Genomic DNA, 24,470 nt, shown 5'->3' on the forward strand with positions numbered 1-24,470 from the left:
GGTACTGTCATGCCCTGAACTTAGAGATCCTTTTTATTCTCTATTTTGGTTAGGTCGGGGTGTGACTAGGGTGGATTATCTAGATGTTGTCTTTCTATGTTGGCCTGATATGGTTCTCAATCAGAGGCAGCTGTCTATCGTTGTCTCTGATTGGGGATCATATTTAGGCAGCCTTTTCCCACCTGTTGTTTGTGGGAGATCATTTTGAGTTAGTGCATGTTGCACCTCTGTCGTCACGGTTTGTTGTTTTGTTTATAGTTTATTGTATGTCTTGCATAGTTTCACATATTAATAAAGATTAATAACGATACTCACGCTGCGCCTTGGTCCATTCCTTCAGACAAACGTGACAACCAATCACCGACTTCGGCTACCAACTTCGGCTTGACTCCAGAAAAACGATGTGTGTCCCCTAACATGTGGATGCCTTTAAGGCGTCACTTTGACACACACACACAAGCACACACAAATACATTTACACATTTACACACACACACACTCTCTCTCGCTCTCTCTCTCTCTTTTACCTCAAGGCAGGGCTGTTATTGGCCCTCCCCCACACCTCAGTCTTGTTCCTGGGGACTGGGGGCTGGAGCATCTCTGCTGCCAGGGGGTCTGGATCCTCTTCCTCCCTGCCCACCCACTCCCCCACAACCCTGGGCCGCAGCACTGAGTTATACCCCCCAAGGTTCTAGTGCAAGGGGGAGAGGGGGTAGGGGAGGGTGAGAGAGAGAGAGAGAGAGAGAGAGAGAAGAGAGAGGGGAAAGAGAGGAGAGGTGATGGAAGGGAGAGAGAAGGGGGTGGAGGGAGATAGGTAGAGAAAGGGACTGTCATATGGCCATTCAGTTCAAAACAGAAAGTAGATTTTGTTAGTGATACATTTGTGTGCCAAATAAATAAACGTTGCTTCAATGCCTGTCTGCCTGTCTGCCTGTCTGCCCGTCTACCTGTCTGTCTGCCTGTGTGTATTATTATTATTATCAACCAGTGGTGTATTGGAGGGTAAACGCACATGAACTCCGCTTATTCAGCTTTTTTATTTTGTGCAAGCCTTTACCCAGCTTTTATGCAAAAATCCGTTGAAAGTATAGGGAGCATTACTGTTTTCAACGCGACCGGCCATCAGTGTTTGCCCACCATTTTTTTTTACCATTTCAACCCTGACAGCAACCCTAACTTGACAGTGCTTACAGCCACTCACACAGTATCACTCATTTAGGTGTCTATACCGTGTTCGAAGTGGAATGGAATTCAATACTTAATACATGATAGGAAGGTAAATATATACGGTCTGTCTTTGTCTTGTCTCGAAGGAGATTATCTGGGCTTGGAGTCAAGCAGACATACTGTACTGTACTGTATACTGTATGATATTACCTCTATAGGGTACGTCTCTTCTTGAGAACAAGAATATATCAAATGCTGCTGCTATCTTCAGGGTTCGAATTATGGGGGCATGGCAGTGCCATGAGAAATCAGATGGACGCCCATTAAAGTTGAAATATTAAAGTGGACATCCTCATAAGCTTTAGTAATAAAGGTTACTAAAACCTTCCGTTTGAGGGGACTCCTGACAATCAATTTGCAATTAAGACTGTGTGCAATACTGGGAATACTGTGCACTGGAAAGTGAGTTCTCTCATTACCGTGTAGAATCCAGGCCAAACAAAGCTTTGTCTGCTAGGAATCACCTCAACACAATAGCACCCAGGAAAATACAGGAAGAAGACATGCTTATTGAAGTTTCTGCAGATGGATGTCATTCCCATGAGATTGTGGTTTGTCATTATTCTCCCACACACACACACACACACACACACACACACACACACACACACACACACACACACACACACACACACACACACACACACACACACACACACACACACACACACACACACACACACACACACACACACACACACACACAATTATTCTCAGAGCTGTGTGTCGTGCTGTTAACTGAGCCCAAATTGAAGAAAGATGGAATCCGATTGCAACAGACAGGGTGACGGCAGTAGAAGGTGACGATGTAACAGTTTCAATATCAGAGGAAAATCATAACAAAGTAGTTCATAGTCACCTGATCAAGTTCATCAGAAGCAGCGATACCTTTAAGGAAGAGAACAGTGATTCAGAGGGGGCTCTGCTTTTCTTGCGGTCTCTAGTTCCAAAATATATACAAAGTGATTATAGTAATAAGTTACTATAAGTATTACCTCTAGTCAAAAGTGGTTAAGGGGTTACTATAAGATAAACGTAATACCTCGTGACAGGTTCTCTAGAGCAGTGGTTCCCAAACTTTTTATAGTACCCCTTCAAACAGGTTAATGAGAAGGGTGTGCTTGAAAGGATGCACATAGAGTCTCAGTCTTAAATCATTTCCCATACACAGTCTGTGCCTGTATTTAGTTTTCATGCTAGTGAGGGCCGAGAATCCACTCTCACATAGATACATGGTTTCAAAGGGCATCAGTGTCTTAACAGCACGATTTGCCAAGGCAGGATACTCTGAGCGCAGCCCTATCCAGAAATCTGGCTGTGGCTTCTGATTAAATACAATTTTCACAGAACCGCTTGTTGAAATTTCGATGAGGCTCTCTTGTTCAGATATTGGTAAGTGGACTGGAGGCAGGGCATGAAAGGGATAACGAATCCAATTGTTTGTGTCATCTGTTTCGGGAAAGTACCTGCGTAATTGCGCACCCAATTCACTCAGGTGCTTCGCTATATCACATTTGACATTGTCTGTAAGCTTGAGTTCATTTGCACACAAAAAATCATACAATGGAAATACCTATGTGTTGTCCTTGTTAATGCAGACAGAGAAGAGCTCCAACTTCTTAATCATAGCCTCAATTTTGTCCCACACATTGAATATAGTTGCGACTACAGAGAGTCCTTGTAGTCCTAGATTCAGATCATTCAGGCGAGAAAAAACATCACCCAGATAGACCAGTCGTGTGAGAAACTCGTCATCGTAAATAAAACTTTAAGCTCGTCTCTCAATTTAAAAAAACGTGTCAATACTTTGCCCCTTGATAACTAGCGTACTTCGGTATGTTGTAAAAGCGTTACATGGTCGCTGCCCATATCATTGCATAATGCAGAAAATACACGAGAGTTCAGGGGCCTTGATTTAACAAAGTTAAACATTTTCACTGTAGTGTCCAAAACGTCTTTCAAGCTGTCAGGCATTCCCTTGGCAGCAAGAGCCTCTCGGTGGATCGGGAGCAACTGCTTGCACGCGCGTTACCACTCCACTATGTCTACCTGTCATGGCTTTTGCAACATCAGTACAGATATCAACATGAGCAGAAGCTATGTTTGGCTACAGTACATACGGATCGTTAGTGGAATTCCCGCAAGAGAGTAATGGTTAATGTGATTGGATGTTAATTATTTGACTAGGCTACCTGTATTTGACATTGTGTTGTTATTTCGTTGAACACTAGATGGTTTAGTTTTATTTTTGACAGTGAAATGAGGCTACTCAGGCGAGGAAAAAAAACTCACCCCAAATGTTGGAAAATATAAATGGACTGTTTGAAAATGTGAAGAAAAAAGTGTAAAAAAATACTATTTTTTTCTTTCTTTTTCTTCTGTGAATCACATTTTTATTTGGCGTATCCCCGACGGCATTGCGCGTACCCCAGTTTGGGAATACCTGCTCTAGAGCCTTGGCTTTAGGGTTTAGGGTACAGTATTAGGGTTTAGGGTACAGTATTAGGGTTTAGGGTACAGTATTAGGGTTTAGTTACTAGACTCACTGCGTGACAGGTTCTCCAGAGCCTTGCCCAGCTTCTTGCTCTCCTGCAGGATGTGGTTGAGCTCATCAAAGTCTTTGCTCTCCCTCCACTCCCACGATGGGTGCTCTATGGACCGCGGCACTGAAACGCACAAACACACAGAGCAATTTCATTGAAATGTTCTTCAACACTGAAACAAACCATAACTTGAGAAATGAGAAAGTCATTAACTTTCACATATGTCAATAAAGCTTAGATATCAAGAGAAGTGTTCTGTATGGAAAAGCTTGGAGGAAAGTCGATGTGTCCCCTCCATGACCACTGGTCTCCCTCGAGGCCTGGAGGACTTTACAGCATGATTAACAGATGAAAATGGGACAAACAAAAAGAGGAAATGACCCAGATTTCATTATCGTCTCACCAACGTCCTCCAGTGTCCCCCTGCCTTAGCCCTGGGCCCCTCTATCTCCCTCTCCATCTCTCGCTCCCTCTAAATCTCTCTCTCGCTGTGATGTTTAATTCATGAATGAAGAGATAGAGATATATACATGAAATATGGAGGGAGAGGGGGAGAAATATTATCCTTTAGGGATAGAGGAATATACATGTAGTCTTTAACTTAACCCACATCTTATGTGCATCATTATGTTCCAACACCTACACTGAGTGTACACAACATTCAGAACACCTGCCTTTTCCATGACATAAACTGACCAGGTGAATCCAGGTGAAAGCTGTAATCCCTTATTGATGTCACTTGTTAAATCCACCTCAATCAGTGTAGATGAAGGGGAGGAGACAGGTTAAAGAAATATTTTTAAGCCTTGAGACAATTGAGACATGGATTGTGTATGTATGCCATTCAGAGGGTGAATGGGCAAGACAAAATATTTGCCTTTGAACGGGGTATGGTAGTAGGTGCCAGGAGCACCGGTTTGTGTCAAGAACTGCAGCGATGCTGGCTATTTCACGCTCAACAGTTTCCTGTGTGTATCAAGAATGGTCCACCACCCAAAGGACATCCAGCCAACTTGGGAACTGTGAGAAGCAATGGAGCCAACATGGGCCAGCATCCCTATGGAATGCATTCGACAGCTTGTAGAGTCCATGCACCAACGAATTTAGGCTGTTCTGAGGGCAAAAGAGGGTGCAACTCAATATTATGAAGGTGTTCCTAATGTTTTGAACACTAAGTGTAAAGTACATCTCTGAATAAACCATCCATATGGAACCGGTCTACTGCACTAATACCCCCGGTTAGGGATAATAATGGACATACACGTAGTGCTTTGCTTTGCCTAAGTCCCAAATGGCACCCTATTCTCTACAGATGCCGGATCTTAACTTGATCACTCTTTTGTCAGAGAGAATTTTCCTACTGCATCAGGAAATTAAAATATGACTTGTGAGTCCCTGAAAATGAGCAGTTCTCTTTCTCTCCATGCGGGGCAGTCGAGTCATTGGGATCAGGGCTTGCTATCAAAATTATTTTCTCTCTTGCTCGCTTATACGCTAAACCTAGGTCCTATTACTGCAACATTCAAATGTACAAAAATGTATCTGAAAAGCAGCCAGACACGTCAACAACCATCATTTTACATAGCTTAATAACAATATAGATAATGGTCTCCACTAGCCTACAACATACAAGTGGGAAGTGTATGCTAAGGTCAAAATTGAGTTCAATGTGGTCTGGAGTGGTCTAGTGGTTAGGGCCGCTGCATTCAGCGTGGCAGCGCACATACAAGCATAACGTGTCGGCGTGGGTTCAATTCTGGCCCACGCCGCCACTAGGCTACGACATGAGGTTCCACAAATAACTCAATCCCCCCGATTGACTTTGATTTATTTACACATTTCAAATATAGACAGTGCAAGGATATCTTGATGAGAAATGAACATACCAGACACTTTTGGATAAGATAAATAGGAAACAAATAAAATAACAACAATATGCTACACCAACATTAGTTTCCATTAATACAATGTGTCAGGTAAATTGGCATAGTAGATTTGCCGTGGTAAACGATTAAATTCTTTATTTCTATTGTACAGAATGCTTGTCAAATACATTAATCGCCCTTAGTCTGTTCAAAAGTTGTGGGTTTGATTCCTGCTGGGCCACCAATACCAATATTTGGACAGATAAAAGGCATCAGCTAAATGGCAAGAGCCTGTAAAGGTGTATCTCAACCCATTATATTCTGGTGCAGAGAGGAGCACAACTCTGTCTCTTCAATGCCAGACTGGCAGTTGAGATATAGTGTTTGATATTGGAAAAGCTTCAGGAACCGAGAGAAAAACAGCATAGTGGAGACCACGATTGAACTTAATTCTGACCTTACCATACACTTAACACTTGTATGTCGTAGGCTAGTGGAGACCAATATCTATATTGTTATTAAGCCATGTAAAACAACAGTTGTTGATGTGTCTGGCTGCTTTTCAGATACATTATTGTACATTTGAATGTTGCAGTAATAGGACCTAGGCCTAGAGTTTAAGCGAGCAGGAGAGAACATTATTTGGATAGCAAGCCGTGATCCCAATGACTCGACTGCCTCCGCATGGAGAGAAATAGAACTGTTCTTTTTCAGGGACTCATGAGGCTCATTTGAATTTCCTGATGCAGCAGGAAAATGCTCATCGACAAAACAGTGACCAAGTTAAAATTCGACATCTGTAGTAATAACCCCCGCACACACATTGCTCGCACACACAGAGTTTTGGATTACATGAAAGATAATGGAGAGAGATCTATATTCATCAGGACAGACAGTATTAGGTCCTTATGAAAAATACATACATTTGAAATGATCTGAAATACAGCAGGAAATGGGTGGGTGAAAGCAGGGCCACTACTAAATGTTCTAGAAAGTCATCTGAAGCAGTAATCTAAAACTAGTTTGATGGATTCTGCTCTTCTATGTTCCTGAGAAGTGAGTGCCTGCTCCTTCATACATCACTGTACTGTGTTGTATCTCTGAACATCACTACTGTATGGATGACTACTTTGAATTGCTTCAGCCATCTGTGTAAAGTACAGTACTAGACGTGTTCTACAAAGATACAGTGATACCATGTGTTATGCATGTTTCATGTACAGTATGTTTCATGTATATGTTTCATGACTGAAATCCACTGGATTACTAGAAGTATTCTACAGTAGGGGGATGTTCATGTTAAGTTATAAACCTGGAGAGTACCCAGGTATGTAATCTACCTTTTTGACGGATTGTTTTGAGGAAGAATAGGAGGATTTTATCTGTTGTTATTTAGTGTGAATGCCTTTCCTGCATGAGTCACACGGTGTCTTAACTCACACACTGTTCAAGTTAGCAGAGGCATGTTAAGTCTTTGCCGTTCCTTCCTCTCCTCCCTTTCCTTCGTTCCTCCCTCTATCTATTTTTCTCTTCTTCTTCCTACCTCTGTCCATTGTAATGGTCAACTGTAACAGTAGCATAGAAAGACTAGAAACAACAAGGAATGAAATATTACACATGTACAGTATGTTAACAGTAGGTTGAATAATAATAAACATGTAGGTAAACCGTATGTTGATGCCTTTATTATTCTTGGGAGATTAAGCTATTAAATATGAATATAAAATATGACATTGTGGTGCTGTGATGGTCCTGCTTTCTAGCCTGTTTTGAAGTGCACAGTTACCCTGTAGTATACTCTCCCTAACAAAACACATATGAAACACACACACAACAAAAAATATTATATAAATATCCTAAAGCTAAAATATACACAAATAATACATTATCTGATGAAATTGCTTTAGAAAGGTGCACAAGACAGGGATGTCCTCTCTCCCCCCTCCTGTTCGCACTGGCAATTGAACTGCTTGCGGAAAGAATTAGACAGGACCCAAATGTTAGAGGTATCAGTATTGGTAAACATGAATATAAACTAAATGGGCAAATAAAACTCATAGAATAAAAAGGAAAGTTGTACATCTCCCTAAGTCTGAGGGTTGCTTTCACCTCCCAGACTTGGAGATGTATCAACTCGCCACCCAAGGCTTTTACTTGTGACAAATTGTTGAATGCACTAAGGAGGAACAATTAGTAATTATTGAAGATGTGTGTCTCTTTTCAAAGAATAAAGCTAAGAACATGAACAACTTTATAGTTAAGAACACAATAACATGGAAGAAAATGAAACGTATTCTACAAGAACCAATATCACTCCCTAAAAACACAACTCTATGGAACAATCCTTGGATAGCTTTTCAGAATTCACCAATAAATTGGTCCACATTGGAAACCTAAAGGCATAAATGACTTGATAATACGAAATTAATTTAATTCCATGACAAAATTAAAAATCAATTTTGGACTGATCACTGTAGATATTTTCAAATACACTGAACAAAAATATTAATGCAACATGTAAAGTATTGGTCCCATGTTTCATGATCTGAAATAAATAAATCACAGAACTGTTCCATATGTACAAAAAGCGTATTTCTCTCAAATGTTTTACTCACATTTGTTTACATACCTGTTAGGGAGAGTTTCTCCATTGCCGAGATAATCCATCCACCTGACAGGTGTGTAGTATTTCTGTCTGCAATAAAGCCCTTTTGTGAGGAAAAACTGTTTCTGATTGGCTCGGACTGGCCCCCCAGTGGGTGGGCTTTTGCCCTCCAAGGCCCACTCCAACCCAGTCATGTGAAATCCATAGATTAGTGCCTAACAAATTTATTACAATTGACAGATTTTCCTTATATGAACTGTAAATCAGTCAAATCTTTCAAATTGTTGCATGTTGCATTTTCATTTTTGTTCAGTATACATACAACTTAAAAGTTTCAGATCACAACATTTCTATTTTAATTATGTTGGACATCCTATTTGAGACAGAAAAGGGTATTCATATGACAGGTAAGATACACAAAACCTTGCAGAGAGCATATCCAACTGACAATCTCTTAGAAACTATTGAAACCAAGACCTAGAAAGAACTGATATTGGCACAAAATGGAGGGTATGTTGGAACATAACTAATACACTTACAGTTAATGAAAATGTACGCTTAATCCAGCATAACTAATGTATATAATTGATTATACAAGAGACAAAATTCATAAATTCAACAGCACAACGACAGAGTCATGTCTTACGAGTAAAACTAATAATGATTCAATAATCCATGCCTTCTGGGAACGTCATAAAGTCCATGTGTGGAGTTAGAATGTTGGCTGTCAGAAGTATTACAATGTAAATGTACTTTTAATCCGCCTGTCTGCATATTTCAAGACATGGCATATAATGGTGCAGTGAGATACCCGATGGGTTGGACGATACTCTACTCATCAATTATCTTTAAAAAAAAACATATACTTAAAAACTGTAAATAAACCAATCCTCCATCGCTAAGACAATGTAAACATCATATGCTTCATTATCTAAATATTTCAAGAGCGTTGGCGACAGAGAGGAACAAAATGGTGCAATTTGAGGACATTTGACAGAGAGTAGTGAAGACACTGGAGATAGGTGTGAGAACAGGTGGGTCTGGGTAGGTGTGATGTCGTTGATGTTTGTGTGGATCTGTATGTTGTATTTTGTATGAGTATGTTCTGTATTGTTAACAAAAAAAGAATAATAATCTTAACAAAAAAAAGAAACACGACTTGTTTTCCTATGGAGAGAAAAAATCTATTCTGGCTTTTCTGCAGTGTAACATATTTCGTTGCTCAAAGTGAGCAATAGGCACAAATAATATTTTCACAAACGTTTATTTTTGTTGTTTGTTTTCTTGTTTCTTGAAATGAACAGATTGATTCACCATAATCATTGTACCTAGAGTACAAGAATATATGCGAATATCTCTGAGACCTCGCCCTGCAGTCAGGAGAAGAAAAGGTGAGCTACCGTAGTTTCGTTTTCTTGTAAATGTTCTATCTGGCGTCGCATAGGAAAAGTCATGATAATGGAATGTTGATCAATGACATAACAAGAGATGACGGTTTATTGTTCTAACAATTTATTGGTCAAAATCAACTGTTGTTTTAGTCAATGAGACTAAATTACATACTGTTGAAATACATTCAATGTATTTTTCTCTTCATATTGTTACACATTATCCTCCCTTCATCACCAGCATGAATGACCCTAGTTCTGTTGCATATTTCGCTGGATGAAATCGAAGAGGTTCTCATTCCGGGTTGTCCGCAGAGGATGATACTGACGGTCAAAACCAGAAAACAGTATTTCCCCTGCCTCCGATGTGGCAGCACCCCATCCTGGCGTTGGTTCTGCCTCTACAAAAATCCCAAGAGGGAAGAGTGAAGTCATCTTCTTCCCACATGTTTGTGTAACTGCTGCTGTAAAGAAGACAGGACTGTCAGCGACGTGAGAGAGGTACTACACCCTAATGATATGGTCAGTCAGGTACATGTACAGATAGAGTCCTAGGGGTACTGGAGCACCTGCACTTTGTCCCTACTATTAAAACAGTGCCCTTTTGATTGGTAGTGTTTTTTAAACTAATTTATTTTCTCTCTTGTTACTTTAATTGTAACAAATTGCCCATCAAACTACATTATTTCTCATAAACTCATGAATCTTTAAAAAAGTACCCTCCCCACCCTGCTACCTGCATGGAGGAGTGATCTACAGCGCTGGGTGGTGAGTGTGAAATGAATACTGCCATTAGTAGGTTACTTAGGGTTGCTACCATGTGTCGTCTCAGGATCAGGGAAGATCTACATTTGGGATGATCAACTGATATAGACCACCACAGTAGTTATTCTAGCAAAGATACTTTCACTTCCTCCCATTCATTTGTGGTTCTAGCTTGTTTACCCTACAATATGTGATGAGTGAGTATGGCTTTTTTTTAACTTTGAGCACCTCCCCCATTAAAGGTCTGTTCACGACCCTGTGGCTAGTCTATATTATTATGCCGTCTGAGGGACATTTTGGGAAGTAGCTTAACTTTTATGGGTGACAGTAACAAATCTCCATTCTTTTCACAACATTATAAACAAAAACTGTAAGGTGCAAAATGATTACATGAAAATGTCATGGTATGCCTTCGGTCAACTGTTTAGCTTTTTTGTTGGTGACCTACTCTTTGATCATATGCACATTTTACAGAGAGGATTTAAAATAGTCAAGGCAAAGGACATCCTAAACAAACTGCTCATCAACAGATTCCCAAAATAACCATGGCATCCCTTCTTCACCTGCATTCCTGATGCGGACGCTGCTGCCTTTTTGGTTGGATGGTACCTAAGACAGTGATGCGTTTTGGATCCCAGACACAGTCCTCTTCTAGACCACTCTTCACCATACCACAGTTAGGAGGAACCCAGGCGGTGTCGTAACCGTTCTCATGCCAGGTTGTCCGCAAAGGATGATACTTATTGTCAATTCTTTTCACCTTGCCCACATTGACATTGACTCGGATGATAACCCTCTGATGTTCAAGAAGTTCCACGGGGTACCTGCTTGCCTTCTGCAGGTCTCGGCTCAGGTACACTCCACGCCCCAACATACCACGAGAAGACTGACGAAAACCAGTGTTCAGGATTTGATTTGCGGCCAGCCTAGTGGTGCCGTGGTACATGACGTAGGTATTGTCATCTTGTGGTTCAGATAGGCCCAGTCGCACTGCCCCAGAGGGAAGAGTGAAGTCATCTTCTGCCCACATGGTTGTGTAAATGCTGCTGTAAAGAAGACAGGACTGTCAGCGACGTGAGAGAGGTACTACACCCTAATGATATGGTCAGTCAGGTACATGCACAGATAGAGTCCTAGGGGTACTGGAGCAAGAGCCAATTGTCCCTACTATTAAAACATTGTCCTTTTGATTGGTGGTGTTTTTAAACTAATTTATTTTCTCTCTTGTTATTTTACATGTAACAAATTGCCCATCAAACTAGATGTTCTCATAAACTCATGAATCTTTAAAAAAGTCCCCTCCCCACCCTTCTACCTGCATGGAGGAGTGATCTACAGCGCTGGGTGGTGAGTGTGAAATGATTACTGCCATTAGTAGGTTACTTAGGGTTGCTAGCATGTGTCGTCTCAGGATCAGGGACAGGAAAAGGGGCAGCTGCAGTTTGACTGTTAGTCAGTAGCAGAACAGATTTAAATCAAGTAAAGACTAGTTAGCTTGTTTTGAAAGCATAACTAACTAGCTGATTCATCTGCATTTGGGATGATCAACTGATATAGCCCACCACAGTAGTGATTCTAACAAAGATACTTTTACTTCCTCCCATTCATCTGTGGTTCTAACTTGTTTACCCTACAATGTGTGATGACTGAGTGTGGCTTTTTTAAACTTTGAGCACCTCCCCCATCAAAGGTCTGTTCACGACCCTGTGGCTAGTCTATATTATTATGCCGTCTGAGGGACATGTCGTGTAGTAGTTTAACTGTTCTGGGTGACAGTAACAAATATCCATTATTTTCACAACATTATAAACAAATTCATTTTTATATGAAAATGTCATGGTATGCATTCGGTTAATTGCTTAGCTTTTTTGTTGGTGACCTATTCTTTGATCATATGCACATTTTACAGAGAGGATTTAGAGACTTAAATAGTCAAGGCAAAGGACATCCTAAACAAACTGCTCATCAACAGATTCCAAAAATAACCAAAATGCAATGTTGGAATGTCAGAAACAAAATGTAAAACTTAGCAAGTTTGATCAACGATTAGTTGGATAAAGTACTTACCTAATGACAGATCTGTATGTGTAGATGATGTTGATCTCAGGGTACAGGTATGGTAGAGTGATTCAACGGATGACTTTATACCAGTTCTAGAGGAAGTTATGACAAGGGCGTGTCGTTAATATGCAAACGAATGAGGTTCTAGTTGCACATTTTCTTTCCCATCAAACAGGTTATCACATGGCCAAGGTAAATATAAAGATGAAAGGGGGCAGATTTACTAATAGTTTACACCCTTCTCTCTCTCTCTATCTCTCTCTCTCTCTCTCTCTCTCTCTCTCTCTCAATCTCTCTTTCTCTCTCTCTCTCTCTCTCTCTCTCTCTCTCTCTCTCTCTCTCTCTCTCTCTCTCTCTCTCTCTCTCTCTCTCAGATGCAGAGATCCTATGTATGTTTCATGACTGAAATCCACTAAGACACAACCAACGGACTCCAAATAGGATAAGGGTATCCTGTGGTCATGTAGGGAGTTTCACTTGGAACGCCAGGATTGTGAGTTTTATTCCCGCTAGGGCCACCAATACCAATATGTGCACAGAAAAAAGCATCAGCTAAATGGCAAGAGCTTGTAAAGGTGTATCTCAACCCATTATATTCTGGTGCAGAGAGGAGCACAACTCTGTCTCTTCAATGCCAGACTGGCAGTTGAGATATAGTGTTTGATATTGGAAAAGCTTCAGGAACCGAGAGAAAAACAGCATAGTGGAGACCACAATTGAACTCAATTCTGACCTTACCATACACTTAACACTTGTATATTGTAGGCTAGTGGAGACCATTATCTATATTGTTATTAAGCTATGTACATTTTTTGGTTGATGATGTGTCTGGCTGCTTTTCAGATACATTTTTGTACATTTGAATGTTACAGAACTAGGACCTAGGCGTAGCGTTTAAGCAAGCAAGAGAGAACATTAATTTGATGGTGAACCGTGATCCTATTCACTTGAATGCCCAGCATGGAGCGAAGGAGAACTGCTCTTTTTCAGGGACTCATGGAGCTCATTTGAATTTCCTGATGCAGCAGGAAAATTCTCAGCGACAAAAAAATGATCAAGTAAAGATCCGACATCTGTAGTAATAATCCATCAGACACACACAAACACACACACAGAGTTTTGGATTACATGAGCAGTTCTGATTGTAGACTTTACTGTCTGACGATAATGGAGAGAGATCTATATTCATCAGGACATACAGTATTAGACCCTTATGAAAAATACATACCTTTGAAATGATCTCAAATAGGGGCAGGAAATGGGTGGGTGAAAGCAGGGCCACTACTAAATGTTCTAGAAAGTCATCTGAAGCAGTAATCTAAAACTATTTTGATGGATTCTGCTCTTCTATGTCCCTGAGAAGTGAGTGCTGCTCCTGCATACATCACTGTACTGTGTTGTATCTCTGAACATTACTACTGTATTGATGACTACTTTGAATTGCATCAGCCATCTGTGTAAAGTACAGTACTAGACGTGTTCTACAAAGATACAGTGATACCATGTGTTATGCATGTTTCATGTACAGTATGTTTCATGTATATGTTTCATGACTGAAATCCACTGGATTACTAGAAGTATTCTACAGTAGGGGGATGTCCATGTTAAGGTTATAAACCTGGAGAGTACACAGGTATTTAATCTACCTTTTTGACATTTTGTTTTGAGGAAGAATAAGAGGATTTTATCTGTTGTTATTTAGTGTAAATTCATTGCATGCATGATTCAAACGGTGTCTTAACACACAAGTTAGCAGACTCATGTTTAGTCTTTGCTGTTCTTCTCCTCCCTTTCCTTCCTTCCTTCCTTCCTTCCTTCCTTCCTTCCTTCCTTCCTTCCTTCCTTCCTTCCTTCCTTCCTTCCTTCCTTCCTTCCTTCCTTCCTTCCTTCCTTCCTTCCTTCCTTCCTTCCTTCCTTCCTTCCTTCCTTCCTTCCTTTCTCTATCTATTTTTCTCTTCTCCTTCCTACCTCTTTCCATTATAATGGTCAACTGTAACAGTGGCATCGGAAGACTAGAAACAAACGAGAAATGACATTTTATACATGTACAGTATGTAAACTGTATGTTGATGCCTTAATTTCCTGGGAGATGAAGCTATTAAACATGATAAAAGACGAGATTGTGCTGCCGTAATGGTCATGATTTGTAGTGTGTTTTGAACATATTTTATTGCGCAATGTACGCAATAGGCACAAATATTGTTTACACAAATGATTATTATTTTGTTGTTTGTTGAAATGAATACAGTGATTCACCCATAATCATTGTACCTACAGTATATTAATATATAGATGATCGTATTTTATCTTGATCTCTGAGACCTCGCCCTGCAGTCAGGAGAAGAAATGGTGAGCTACTGTAGTTTCATTTTCTTGTAAATGTTCTCTCTGTCATGACATAGGAAAAGTCATGATAATGGAATGTTGATTGATGACATAACAAGAGATGACGGTTTATTGTTGTAACAACTTATTGGTCAAAATCAACTGTTGTCTTAGTCAATTAGTCTAAATTGCATACTGTTGAAATACATTCAATCTATTTTTCTTTTCATAATGTCAGACATAAACAAACAAACAACTGTACAATACTAGTGAAAGACAGTATTTTTACAATTTAGGAACTTGCTTATCCTAATATACTATTTATTTTACTTGATCCAAATCACGACCTTGGTTTTGTTATGTTATACACAATAGTTTGATGGATTCTGCCCTTCTATGTTCCAGAGAAGTAAGTGCTGCTCCTTCATACATCACTGTACTGTGTTGTATCTCTGAACATTACTACTGTATTGATGACTACTTTGAATTGCATCAGCCATCTGTGTAAAGTACAGTACTAGACATGTTCTACAAAGATACAGTGATACCATGTGTTATGTATGTTTCATGTACAGTATGTTTCATGTATATGTTTCATGACTGAAATCCACTGGATTACTAGAAGTATTCAACAGTAGGGGGATGTCCATGTTAAGTTATAAACCTGGAGAGTACACAGGTATTTAATCTACCTTTTTGACATTTTGTTTTGAGGAAGAATAGGAGGATTTTATCTGTTGTTATTTAGTGTGAATTCATTTCCAACATGAGTCAAACGGAGTCTTAACACACATACAAGTTAGCAGAGGCATGTTTAGTCTTTGCTGTTCTTCCTCTCCTCCCTTTCCTTTATCTTGCTTCCTTCTTTCCTTCCTTCCTTCCTCTCTCTATTTTTCTCTTCTCCTTCATACCTTTTTCCATTGTAATGGTCAACTGTAACAGTAGCATAGAAAGACTAGAAACAAACGAGGAATGACACATGCACTGTATGTTAACAGTATGTTGAATAATAATAGACACATGTATGTAAACCGTATGTTCATACCTTTATTTTTGTTTGTTGAAATGAATAGAGTGATTCACCCATAATCAGTGTACCTACAGTATATTTATAGATTATCTGCTTTTATCTTGATCTCTTAGACCTCGCCCTGCAGTCAGGAGAAGAAATGGTGAGCTACCATAGTTTCGTTTTCTTGTAAATGTTCTCTCTGTCATGGCATAGGAAACGTCATGAGAATGGAATGTTGATCAATGACATAACAAGAGATGATGGTTTATTGTTGTAACAACTTATTGGTCAAAATCAACTGTTGTCTTAGTCAATTAGTCTAAATTGCATACTGTTGAAATACATTCAATCTATTTTTCTTTTCATAATGTCAGACATAAACAAACAAACAACTGTACAATACTGGTGAAAGACAGTATTTTTACAATTTAGGAACTTGCTTATCCTAATATACGATTTATTTTACTTGATCCAAATCACGACCTTGGTTTTGTTATGTTATACACAATAGTTTGATGGATTCTGCCCTTCTATGTTCCTGAGAAGTGAGTGCCTCTCCTTCATACATCACTGTACTGTGTTGTATCTCTGAACATTACTACTGTATGGATGACTACTTTGAATTGCATCAGCCATCTGTGTAAAGTACAGTACTAAACGTGTTCTACAAAGATACAGTGATACCATGTGTTATGTATGTTTCATGTACAGTATGTTTCATGTATATGTTTCATGACTGAAATCCACTGGATTACTAGAAGTATTCAACAGTAGGGGGATGTCCATGTTAAGTTATAAACCTGGAGAGTACACAGGTATTTAATCTACCTTTTTGACATTTTGTTTTGAGGAAGAATAGGAGGATTTTATCTGTTGTTATTTAGTGTGAATTCATTTCCAACATGAGTCAAACGGAGTCTTAACACACATACAAGTTAGCAGAGGCATGTTTAGTCTTTGCTGTTCTTCCTCTCCTCCCTTTCCTTTATCTTGCTTCCTTCTTTCCTTCCTTCCTTCCTCTCTCTATTTTTCTCTTCTCCTTCATACCTTTTTCCATTGTAATGGTCAACTGTAACAGTAGCATAGAAAGACTAGAAACAAACGAGGAATGACACATGCACTGTATGTTAACAGTATGTTGAATAATAATAGACACATGTATGTAAACCGTATGTTCATACCTTTATTTTTGTTTGTTGAAATGAATAGAGTGATTCACCCATAATCAGTGTACCTACAGTATATTTATAGATTATCTGCTTTTATCTTGATCTCTTAGACCTCGCCCTGCAGTCAGGAGAAGAAATGGTGAGCTACCATAGTTTCGTTTTCTTGTAAATGTTCTCTCTGTCATGGCATAGGAAACGTCATGATAATGGAATGTTGATCAATGACATAACAAGAGATGACGGTTTATTGTTGTAACAATTTATTGGTCAAAATCAACTGTTGTTTTAGTCAATGAGACTAAATGACATACTGTTGAAATACATTCAATGTATTTTCTTTTCATATTGTTACACATTATCCATCCCTTCATCACCAGCGTGAATGACACTGGGGCTGTTGCATATTAGGCTGGATGGTACCTAAGACAGTGATGCGTTTTGGATTCCAGACACAGTCCTCTTCTAGACCACTCTTCACCATACCACAGTTAGGAGGGACCCAGGCGGTGTCGTAACCGTTCTCATGCCAGGTTGTCTGCAGAGGATGATACTGATAGTCAATTCTTTTCACCTTGCCCACATTGACATTGACTCGGATGACAACCCTCCGATGTTCAGGAAGATCCAGGGGGTACCTGCTTGCCTTCATCAGGTCTCGGCTCAGGTACACTCCACGCCCCAACATACCACCATGAGACTGACGAAAACCAGTGTTCAGGATTTCATTTGCGGCCAGCCAAGAGGTGCCGTGGTACATGACGTAGGTATTGTCATCTTGTGGTTCAGATAGGCCCAGTCGCACTGACCCAGAGGGAAGAGTGAAGTCATCTTCTGCCCACATGGTTGTGTAAATGCTGCTGTAAAGAAGACAGGACTGTCAGCGACGTGAGAGAGGTACTACACCCTAATGATATGGTCAGTCAGGTACATGTACAGATAGAGTCCTAGGGGTACTGGAGCACCTGCACTTTGTCCCTACTATTAAAACAGTGCCCTTTTGATTGGTGGTGTTTTAGTAGGTTACTTAGGGTTGCTACCATGTGTCGTCTCAGGATCAGGGACAGGAAAAGGGGCAGCTGCAGTTTGACTGTTTGTCAGTAGCAGAACAGATTTAAATCAAGTAAAGACTAGTTAGCTTGTTTTGAAAGCATAACTAACTAGCTGATTCATCTGCATTTGGGATGATGAGCTGATATAGCCCACCACAGTAGTGATTCTAGCAAAGATACTTTCACTACCTCCCTTTCATCTGTGGTTCTAGCTTGTTTACCCTACAATATGTGATGAGTGAGTGTGGCTTTTTTTTTAAACCTTGAGCACCTCCCCCATCAAAGGTCTGTTCACACAACATTTTGGCAAACTTTTTTGTTGCTGAGAATTTTCCTTCACAGCAGGAAATGTAAACTTGTAGTGTATTTGAGTTTTAAAAAGGCATCTAAAGTTTGTAATTTCCACTTTGACATTTCAGACTTGATTTCCCCTAACAAAACATTTATCGACACCTACAAAATTGTCCAATTATTATAATCCACATAATAATTCAAATTTCCTGTTGCTGCAGGATTATTATCCTGCTGTAGCAAACTGGCTCGAGTTAAAATCCTACATATGTAGCTTAACTTCTATGGGTGACGGTAACAAATCTCCATTATTTTCACAACATTATAAACAAAAAACGTAAGGTTCAAAATGTTTATATGAAAATGTCATGGTATGCATTCATTCAATTGTTTCGCTTTTTTGTTGGTGACCTACTCTTTGATCATATGCACATTTTACAGAGAGGATTTAAAATAGTCAAGGCAAAGGACATCCTAAACAAACTGCTCATCGACAGATTCCAAAAATAACCAAAATGCAGTCGGAATATTGAAACCAAGATGTAAAACTTATCAAGTATGATCACGATTAGATGGATAAAGTACTTACCTAATGTTGTCTAGGTGTTGTTGATCTCAGGGTACAGATAAGGTAAGAGTGATTCAACAGATTACTTTAGAACAGTTCTCAAGGAAGTTATGACAATGGTGTGTCGTTTGGGCAATATGCAAACGAATGAGGGTCTGCTTTTAAGTTTCATTTTCTGTCATACAGGATATCACATGATCAAGGTTCATATAAGGATGAGAGGGGAGACTAAACAGTTTCCCCCTCCTCCTCGCTCTCTCTCTCTTGCTCTCTGTCTTTTTTTTTAAAGGGTGGATCAGCTTAAATATTGCGGATAGATTGTTGCTTCCATCAATGTAATTGTCTGCATCATTTCCAATCCCCCATATATTTTTGGGGTAAATATATATATTTATATATATACACAGTCGTGGCCAAAAGTTTTGAGAATGACACAAATATTAATTTTCACAAAGTTTGCTTCTTCAGTGTCTTTAGGTATTTTTGTCAGATGTTACTATGGAATACTGAAGTATAATTACAAGCATTTCATAAGTGTCAAAGGCTTTTATTGACAATTACATGAAGTTGATGCAAAGAGTCAATATTTGCAGTGTTACCCTTCTTTTTCAAGACCTCTGCAATCCGCCCTGGCATGCTGTCAATTAACTTCTGGGCCACATCCTGACTGATGGCAGCCCATTCTTGCATAATCAATGCTTGGAGTTTGTCAGAATTTGTGGGTTTTTGTTTGTCCACCCGCCTCTTGAGGATTGACCACAAGTTCTCAATGGGATTACATGTAAGGTCTGGGGAGTTTCCTGGCCATGGACCCAAAATATCGATATTTTGTACCCCGAGCCACTTAGTTATCACTTTTGCCTTATGGTGCTGGAAAAGGCATTGTTCGTCACCAAACTGTTCCTGGATGGTTGGGAGAAGTTGCTCTCGGAGGATGTGTTGGTACCATTCTTTATTCATGGCTGTGTTCTTAGGCAAAATTGTGAGTGAGTCCACTCTCTTGGCTGAGAAGCAACCCCACACATGAATGGTCTCAGGATGCTTTACTGTTGGCATGACACAGGACTGATGGTAGCGCTCACCTTGTCTTCTCCGGACAAGCCTTTTTCCGGATGCCCCAAACAATCGGAAAGGGGATTCATCAGAGAAAATGACTTTACCCCAGTCCTCAGCAGTCCAATCCCTGTACCTTTTGCAGAATATCAGTCTGTCCCTGATGTTTTTCCTGGAGAGAAGTGACTTCTTTGCTTCCTTTCTTGACACCAGGCCATCCTCTAAAAGTCTTCACCTCACAGTGCGTGCAGATGCACTCACACCTGCCTGCTGCCATTCCTGAGCAAGCTCTGTACTGGTGGTGCCCCGATCCCGCAGCTGAATCAACTTTAGGAGACGGTCCTGGCGCTTGCTGGACTTTCTTGGGCGCCCTGAAGCCTTCTTCCCAACAATTGAACTGCTCTCCTTGAAGTTCTTGATGATCCGATAAATGGTTGATTTAGGTGCAATCTTACTGGCAGAAATATCCTTGCCTGTGAAGCCCTTTTTGTGTAAAGCAATGATGATGGCACGTGTTTCCTTTCAGGTAACCATGGCTGACAGAGGAAGAACAATGATTCCAAGCATTTTGATTTTGAAGCTTCCAGTCTGTTATTCGAACTCAATCAGCATGACAGAGTGATCTTCAGCCTTGTCCTCGTCAACACACACACCTATGTTAACGAGAGAATCCCTGACATGATGTCAGCTGGTCCTTTTGTTGCAGGGCTGAAATGCAGTGGAAATGTTTTTTGGGGATTCAGTTCATTTGCATGGCAAAGAGGGACTTTGCAATGAATTGCAATTCATCTGATCACTCTTCATAACATTCTGGAGTATATTCAAATTGCCATCATACAAACTGAGGCAGCAGATGTCACGACTACTGCCGAGGGCGGTTCCTCTCCCTGTTCGGGTGGCGCTCGGCGGTCGTCGTCACCGGCCTACTAGCTGCCATCGATTCGTTTTTCTGTTAGTTATGTCTTTATGAGTTACAGCTGTTTCCCATTAGTAATTCGTTTTATTATTTAACCTGTTGGGGGTAGGGGGCAGTATTTGCACGGCCGGATAAAAAACGTACCCGATTTAATCTGGTTATTACTACTGTCCAGAAACTAGAATATGCATATAATTATTGGCTTTGGATAGAAAACACCTTTAAGTTTCTAAAACTGTTTGAATGGTGTCTGTGAGTATAACAGAACTCATATGGCAGGCAAAAACCTGAGAAGATTCCTTCCAGGAAGTGGCCTGTCTGACAATTTCTTGGGCTTCTTGACTCTCTTTATTCAAAACTGAGGATCTCTGCTGTAACGTGACACTTCCTATGACTCCCATAGGCTCTCAGAAGGCGGGAAAAAGCTGAATGATGTATTTGGAGCCCCTGGCTGAAAAACATTAGCGCCTTTGGTAAGTGGTCGATCAGAGTACAATGAGACTGAGGCGCGTGCACGAGGCGACCCCATGTTTCTATTTTCTCTGTCTTTGAACTAAAACAGGATTTCCCGGTCGGAATATTATCGCTTTTTCACGAGAAAAATGGCATAAAAATTTATTTTAAACAGCGGTTGACATGCTTCGAAGTACGGTAATGGAATATTTAGAATTTTTTTGTCACGAAACGCGTTGGGCGCGTCACCCTTCTTTACCCTTCGGATAGTGTCTTGAACGCACGAACAAAACAGAGGATATTTGAACATAACTATGGATTATTTTGAACCAAACCAACATTTGTTATTGAATTAGAAGTCCTGGGAGTGCATTCTGACGAAGAACAGCAAAGGTAATACAATTTTTCTTATAGTAAATCTGACTTTGGTGAGGGCTAAACTTGGTGGGTGTCTAAATAGCTAGCCCGTGATGGCTGGGCTATCTACTCAGAATATTGCAAAATGTGCTTTCACCGAAAAGCTATTTTAAAATCGGACATAGCGATTGCATAAAAGAGTTCTGTATCTATAATTCTTAAAATAATTGTTATGTTTTTTGTGAACGTTTATCGTGAGTAATTTAGTAAATTCACCGGAAGTTTGCGGTGGGTATGCTAGTTCTGAACGTCACATGCTAATGTGAAAAGCTGGTTTTTGATATAAATATGAACTTGATTGAACAAAACATGCATGTATTGTATAACATAATGTCCTAGGATTGTCATCTGATGAAGATCATCAAAGGTTAGTGCTGCATTTAGCTGTGGTTTGGGTTTATGTGACATTATATGCTAGCTTGAAAAATGGGTGTCTGATTATTTCTGGCTGGGTACTCTGCTGACATAATCTAATGTTTTGTTTTCGTTGTAAAGCCTTTTTGAAATCGAACAGTGTGGTTAGATTAACGAGAGTCTTGTCTTTAAAATGGTGTAAAATAGTCATATGTTTGAGAAATTGAAGTAATAGCATTTCTAAGGTATTTGAATAATGCGCCACGGGATTCCACTGGCTCCACTAACAATTTACTAAATTACTCACGATAAACGTTCACAAAAAGCATAACAATTATTTTAAGAATTATAGATACAGAACTCCTCTATGCACTCGATATGTCCGATTTTAAAATAGGTTTTTGGTGAAAGCACATTTTGCAATATTCTAAGTACATAGCTCAGCCATCACGGGCTAGCTATTTAGACACCCGGCAAGTTTAGCCTTCACCAAAATCAGATTTACTATAACAAAAATGTTATTACCTTTGTTGTCTTCGTCAGAATGCACTCCCAGGACTTCTACTTCAATAACAAATGTTGGTTTGGTCCCAAATAATCCATCGTTATATCCAAATAGCGGCGTTTTGTTCGTGCGTTCCAGAAACTATCCGAAATGGTAAATCAGGGTCGTGCGCATGGCGCAATTCGTGACAAAAAAATTCTAAATATTCCATTACCGTACTTCGAAGCATGTCAACCGCTGTTTAAAATCAATTTTTATGCAATTTATCTCGTAAAAAAGCAATAATATTCCGAACGGGAATCTCCTTTTCGGTAAACAGAGGAAAAAACACAAAGACGGGGGCGCGCCTAAGCCCACAGTCCCTTGATCGGCCACTTGAGAAAGGCGATAATGTGTTTCAGCCTGGGGCTGGAATGATGACATTCAGGTTTTTCCCGGGCTCTGAGAGCCTATTGGAGCCGTGGGAAGTGTCACGTTACCGCAGAGATCCTTTGTAATGGAATGAGATGTCAAAGAAAGACAATAAATGGTCAGACAGGCCACTTCCTGTAAAGGAATCTCTCAGGTTTTGACCTGCCATTTGAGTTCTGTTATACTCACAGACACCATTCAAACAGTTTTAGAAACTTTGGAGTGTTTTCTATCCAAAGCCAATTATATGCATATTCTAGTTACTGGGCAGGAGTAGTAACCAGATTAAATCGGGTACGTTTTTTATCCAGCCGTGTCAATACACCTTTGGGGGGGGGGGGGGGGGGGTACTGTCACGTCCTGACCAGCAGAGGGAGCAATTGTATTAGTTTTGGTCAGGACGTGGCAGAGAGTTTGTGTTACGTGTGAGTTGGTTGTTGGACTCCCAATTGAAGGCAGGTGTGTTGAGTTGCCTTTGATTGGGAGTCCTATATAGTAGTGTGTGTTTTTCCTTGGGGTTGTGGGTAGTTGTTTTTGCACTGCGTTTTGTGTGCCTGCAAAACTGTTCCTGTTGTGTTTATTGTTTTTTTTCCTGTGGATGCTTTACTTGTGTTTATTAAAAATATGAGTATCCACATTCCCGCTGCGCCTTGGTCCATTCCTGACGACAGACCTTACACAAGGGGAACCGGAGGAGGGCGCCCCTCCTGCACCAATTGTGGTCGACGAGGACACACGGCCGATCAGTGCTGGGGGGGTCCCTCTGGGAGTCGAGAGGGCAGGCAGAACACTCCTCATTCATCCCAGGTGAGTCAGCACCACACTCACCCAGAATCCTCTGTTGGTCACGTGTTTGTCTTAATTTTTTTCCTTGATTTTGCTCCCTTTTCCCAGCATAAGGCGCTAGTCGATTCAGGCGCAGCTGGGAACGTTATGGATCGCGGACTAGCCCTTAAGTTGGGAATTCCGCTGGTACCGTTAGATTCCCCTTTCCCCGTGCACTCCTTAGATAGCCGACCATTAGGGTCAGGGCTGATCAGGGAGACCACGGTGCCACTGGACATGGTAACGCAGGGGAATCATAAGGAACAAATTAGTTTCTTTATTATCGACTCACCTGCGTTTCCAGTGGTGCTGGGGGTGCCCTGGTTAGCTAGTCACAATCCTAAGATTTTGTGGAAACAGGGGATTCTCCAGGGATGGTCAGAGGAGTGTTCAGGTAGATGTCTAGGTGTTTCCATTGGTGCCACGTCGGTGGAGAGTTCAGACCAGGTTTCCACTGTGCGCATTCCCCCTGAGTATGCCGATTTGGCTCTCGCCTTCTGTAAAAAGAAGGCGACTAAATTACCACCTCATCGACCGGGGGATTGTGCGATAGACCTCCAGGATAACGCTGCGCTTCCTAAGAGTCACGTGTACCCATTGTCCCAGGAGGAGACATTGGCTATGGAGACATATGTCACGGAAGCTCTGGGGCAAGGGTACATTCAGCC

At 40.5% G+C, this 24,470-nt stretch overlaps 2 protein-coding genes across 2 annotated transcripts in view; both read right to left on the bottom strand.

Moving 5' to 3' along the window:
* Nucleotides 1-24,470, bottom strand: part of cssa29h8orf34 (chromosome ssa29 C8orf34 homolog) — a 173,471-nt gene that overhangs the window by 102,233 nt on the left and 46,768 nt on the right. Inside the window, exons 4-6 of the mRNA XM_014181035.2 lie at nt 3,774-3,893; nt 2,087-2,115; nt 528-691 (exon numbers count right to left, since the gene is read on the bottom strand). Of these exons, the coding sequence (XP_014036510.1) occupies nt 528-691; nt 2,087-2,115; nt 3,774-3,893 (313 nt within the window). The remainder of the gene's footprint in view (nt 1-527; nt 692-2,086; nt 2,116-3,773; nt 3,894-24,470) is intronic.
* Nucleotides 9,730-19,058, bottom strand: LOC123731535 (uncharacterized). The gene is made up of 5 exons (XM_082970620.1): nt 18,890-19,058; nt 17,335-17,817; nt 12,461-12,517; nt 10,957-11,439; nt 9,730-10,092 (listed from the first exon to the last, which is right to left on the bottom strand). The coding sequence occupies exons 2-5, from the start codon at nt 17,799-17,801 to the stop codon at nt 9,960-9,962; spliced, it is 1,140 nt and encodes a 379-aa protein (XP_082826746.1). The 5' UTR covers nt 17,802-17,817; nt 18,890-19,058; the 3' UTR covers nt 9,730-9,959.

This window comes from Salmo salar, chromosome 29 (assembly GCF_965601325.2).
Source record: "Salmo salar chromosome 29, fSalSal1, whole genome shotgun sequence".
Taxonomy (NCBI): Eukaryota; Metazoa; Chordata; class Actinopteri; order Salmoniformes; family Salmonidae; genus Salmo; species Salmo salar.

Bases quoted from the DNA above. Each gene is read 5' to 3' on its own strand.
- LOC123731535 (XM_082970620.1), bottom strand. From the start codon at position 17,801: ATGTGGGCAGAAGATGACTTCACTCTTCCCTCTGGGTCAGTGCGACTG. The intron at 11,440-12,460 runs GTAAGTACTTTA...TCTTCTTTACAG, and splicing joins ACATACAGATCTGTCATTAG to CAGCATTTACACAACCATGT. The intron at 10,093-10,956 runs GTGAAGAAGGGA...TCTTCTTTACAG, and splicing joins CGTCCGCATCAGGAATGCAG to CAGCAGTTACACAAACATGT.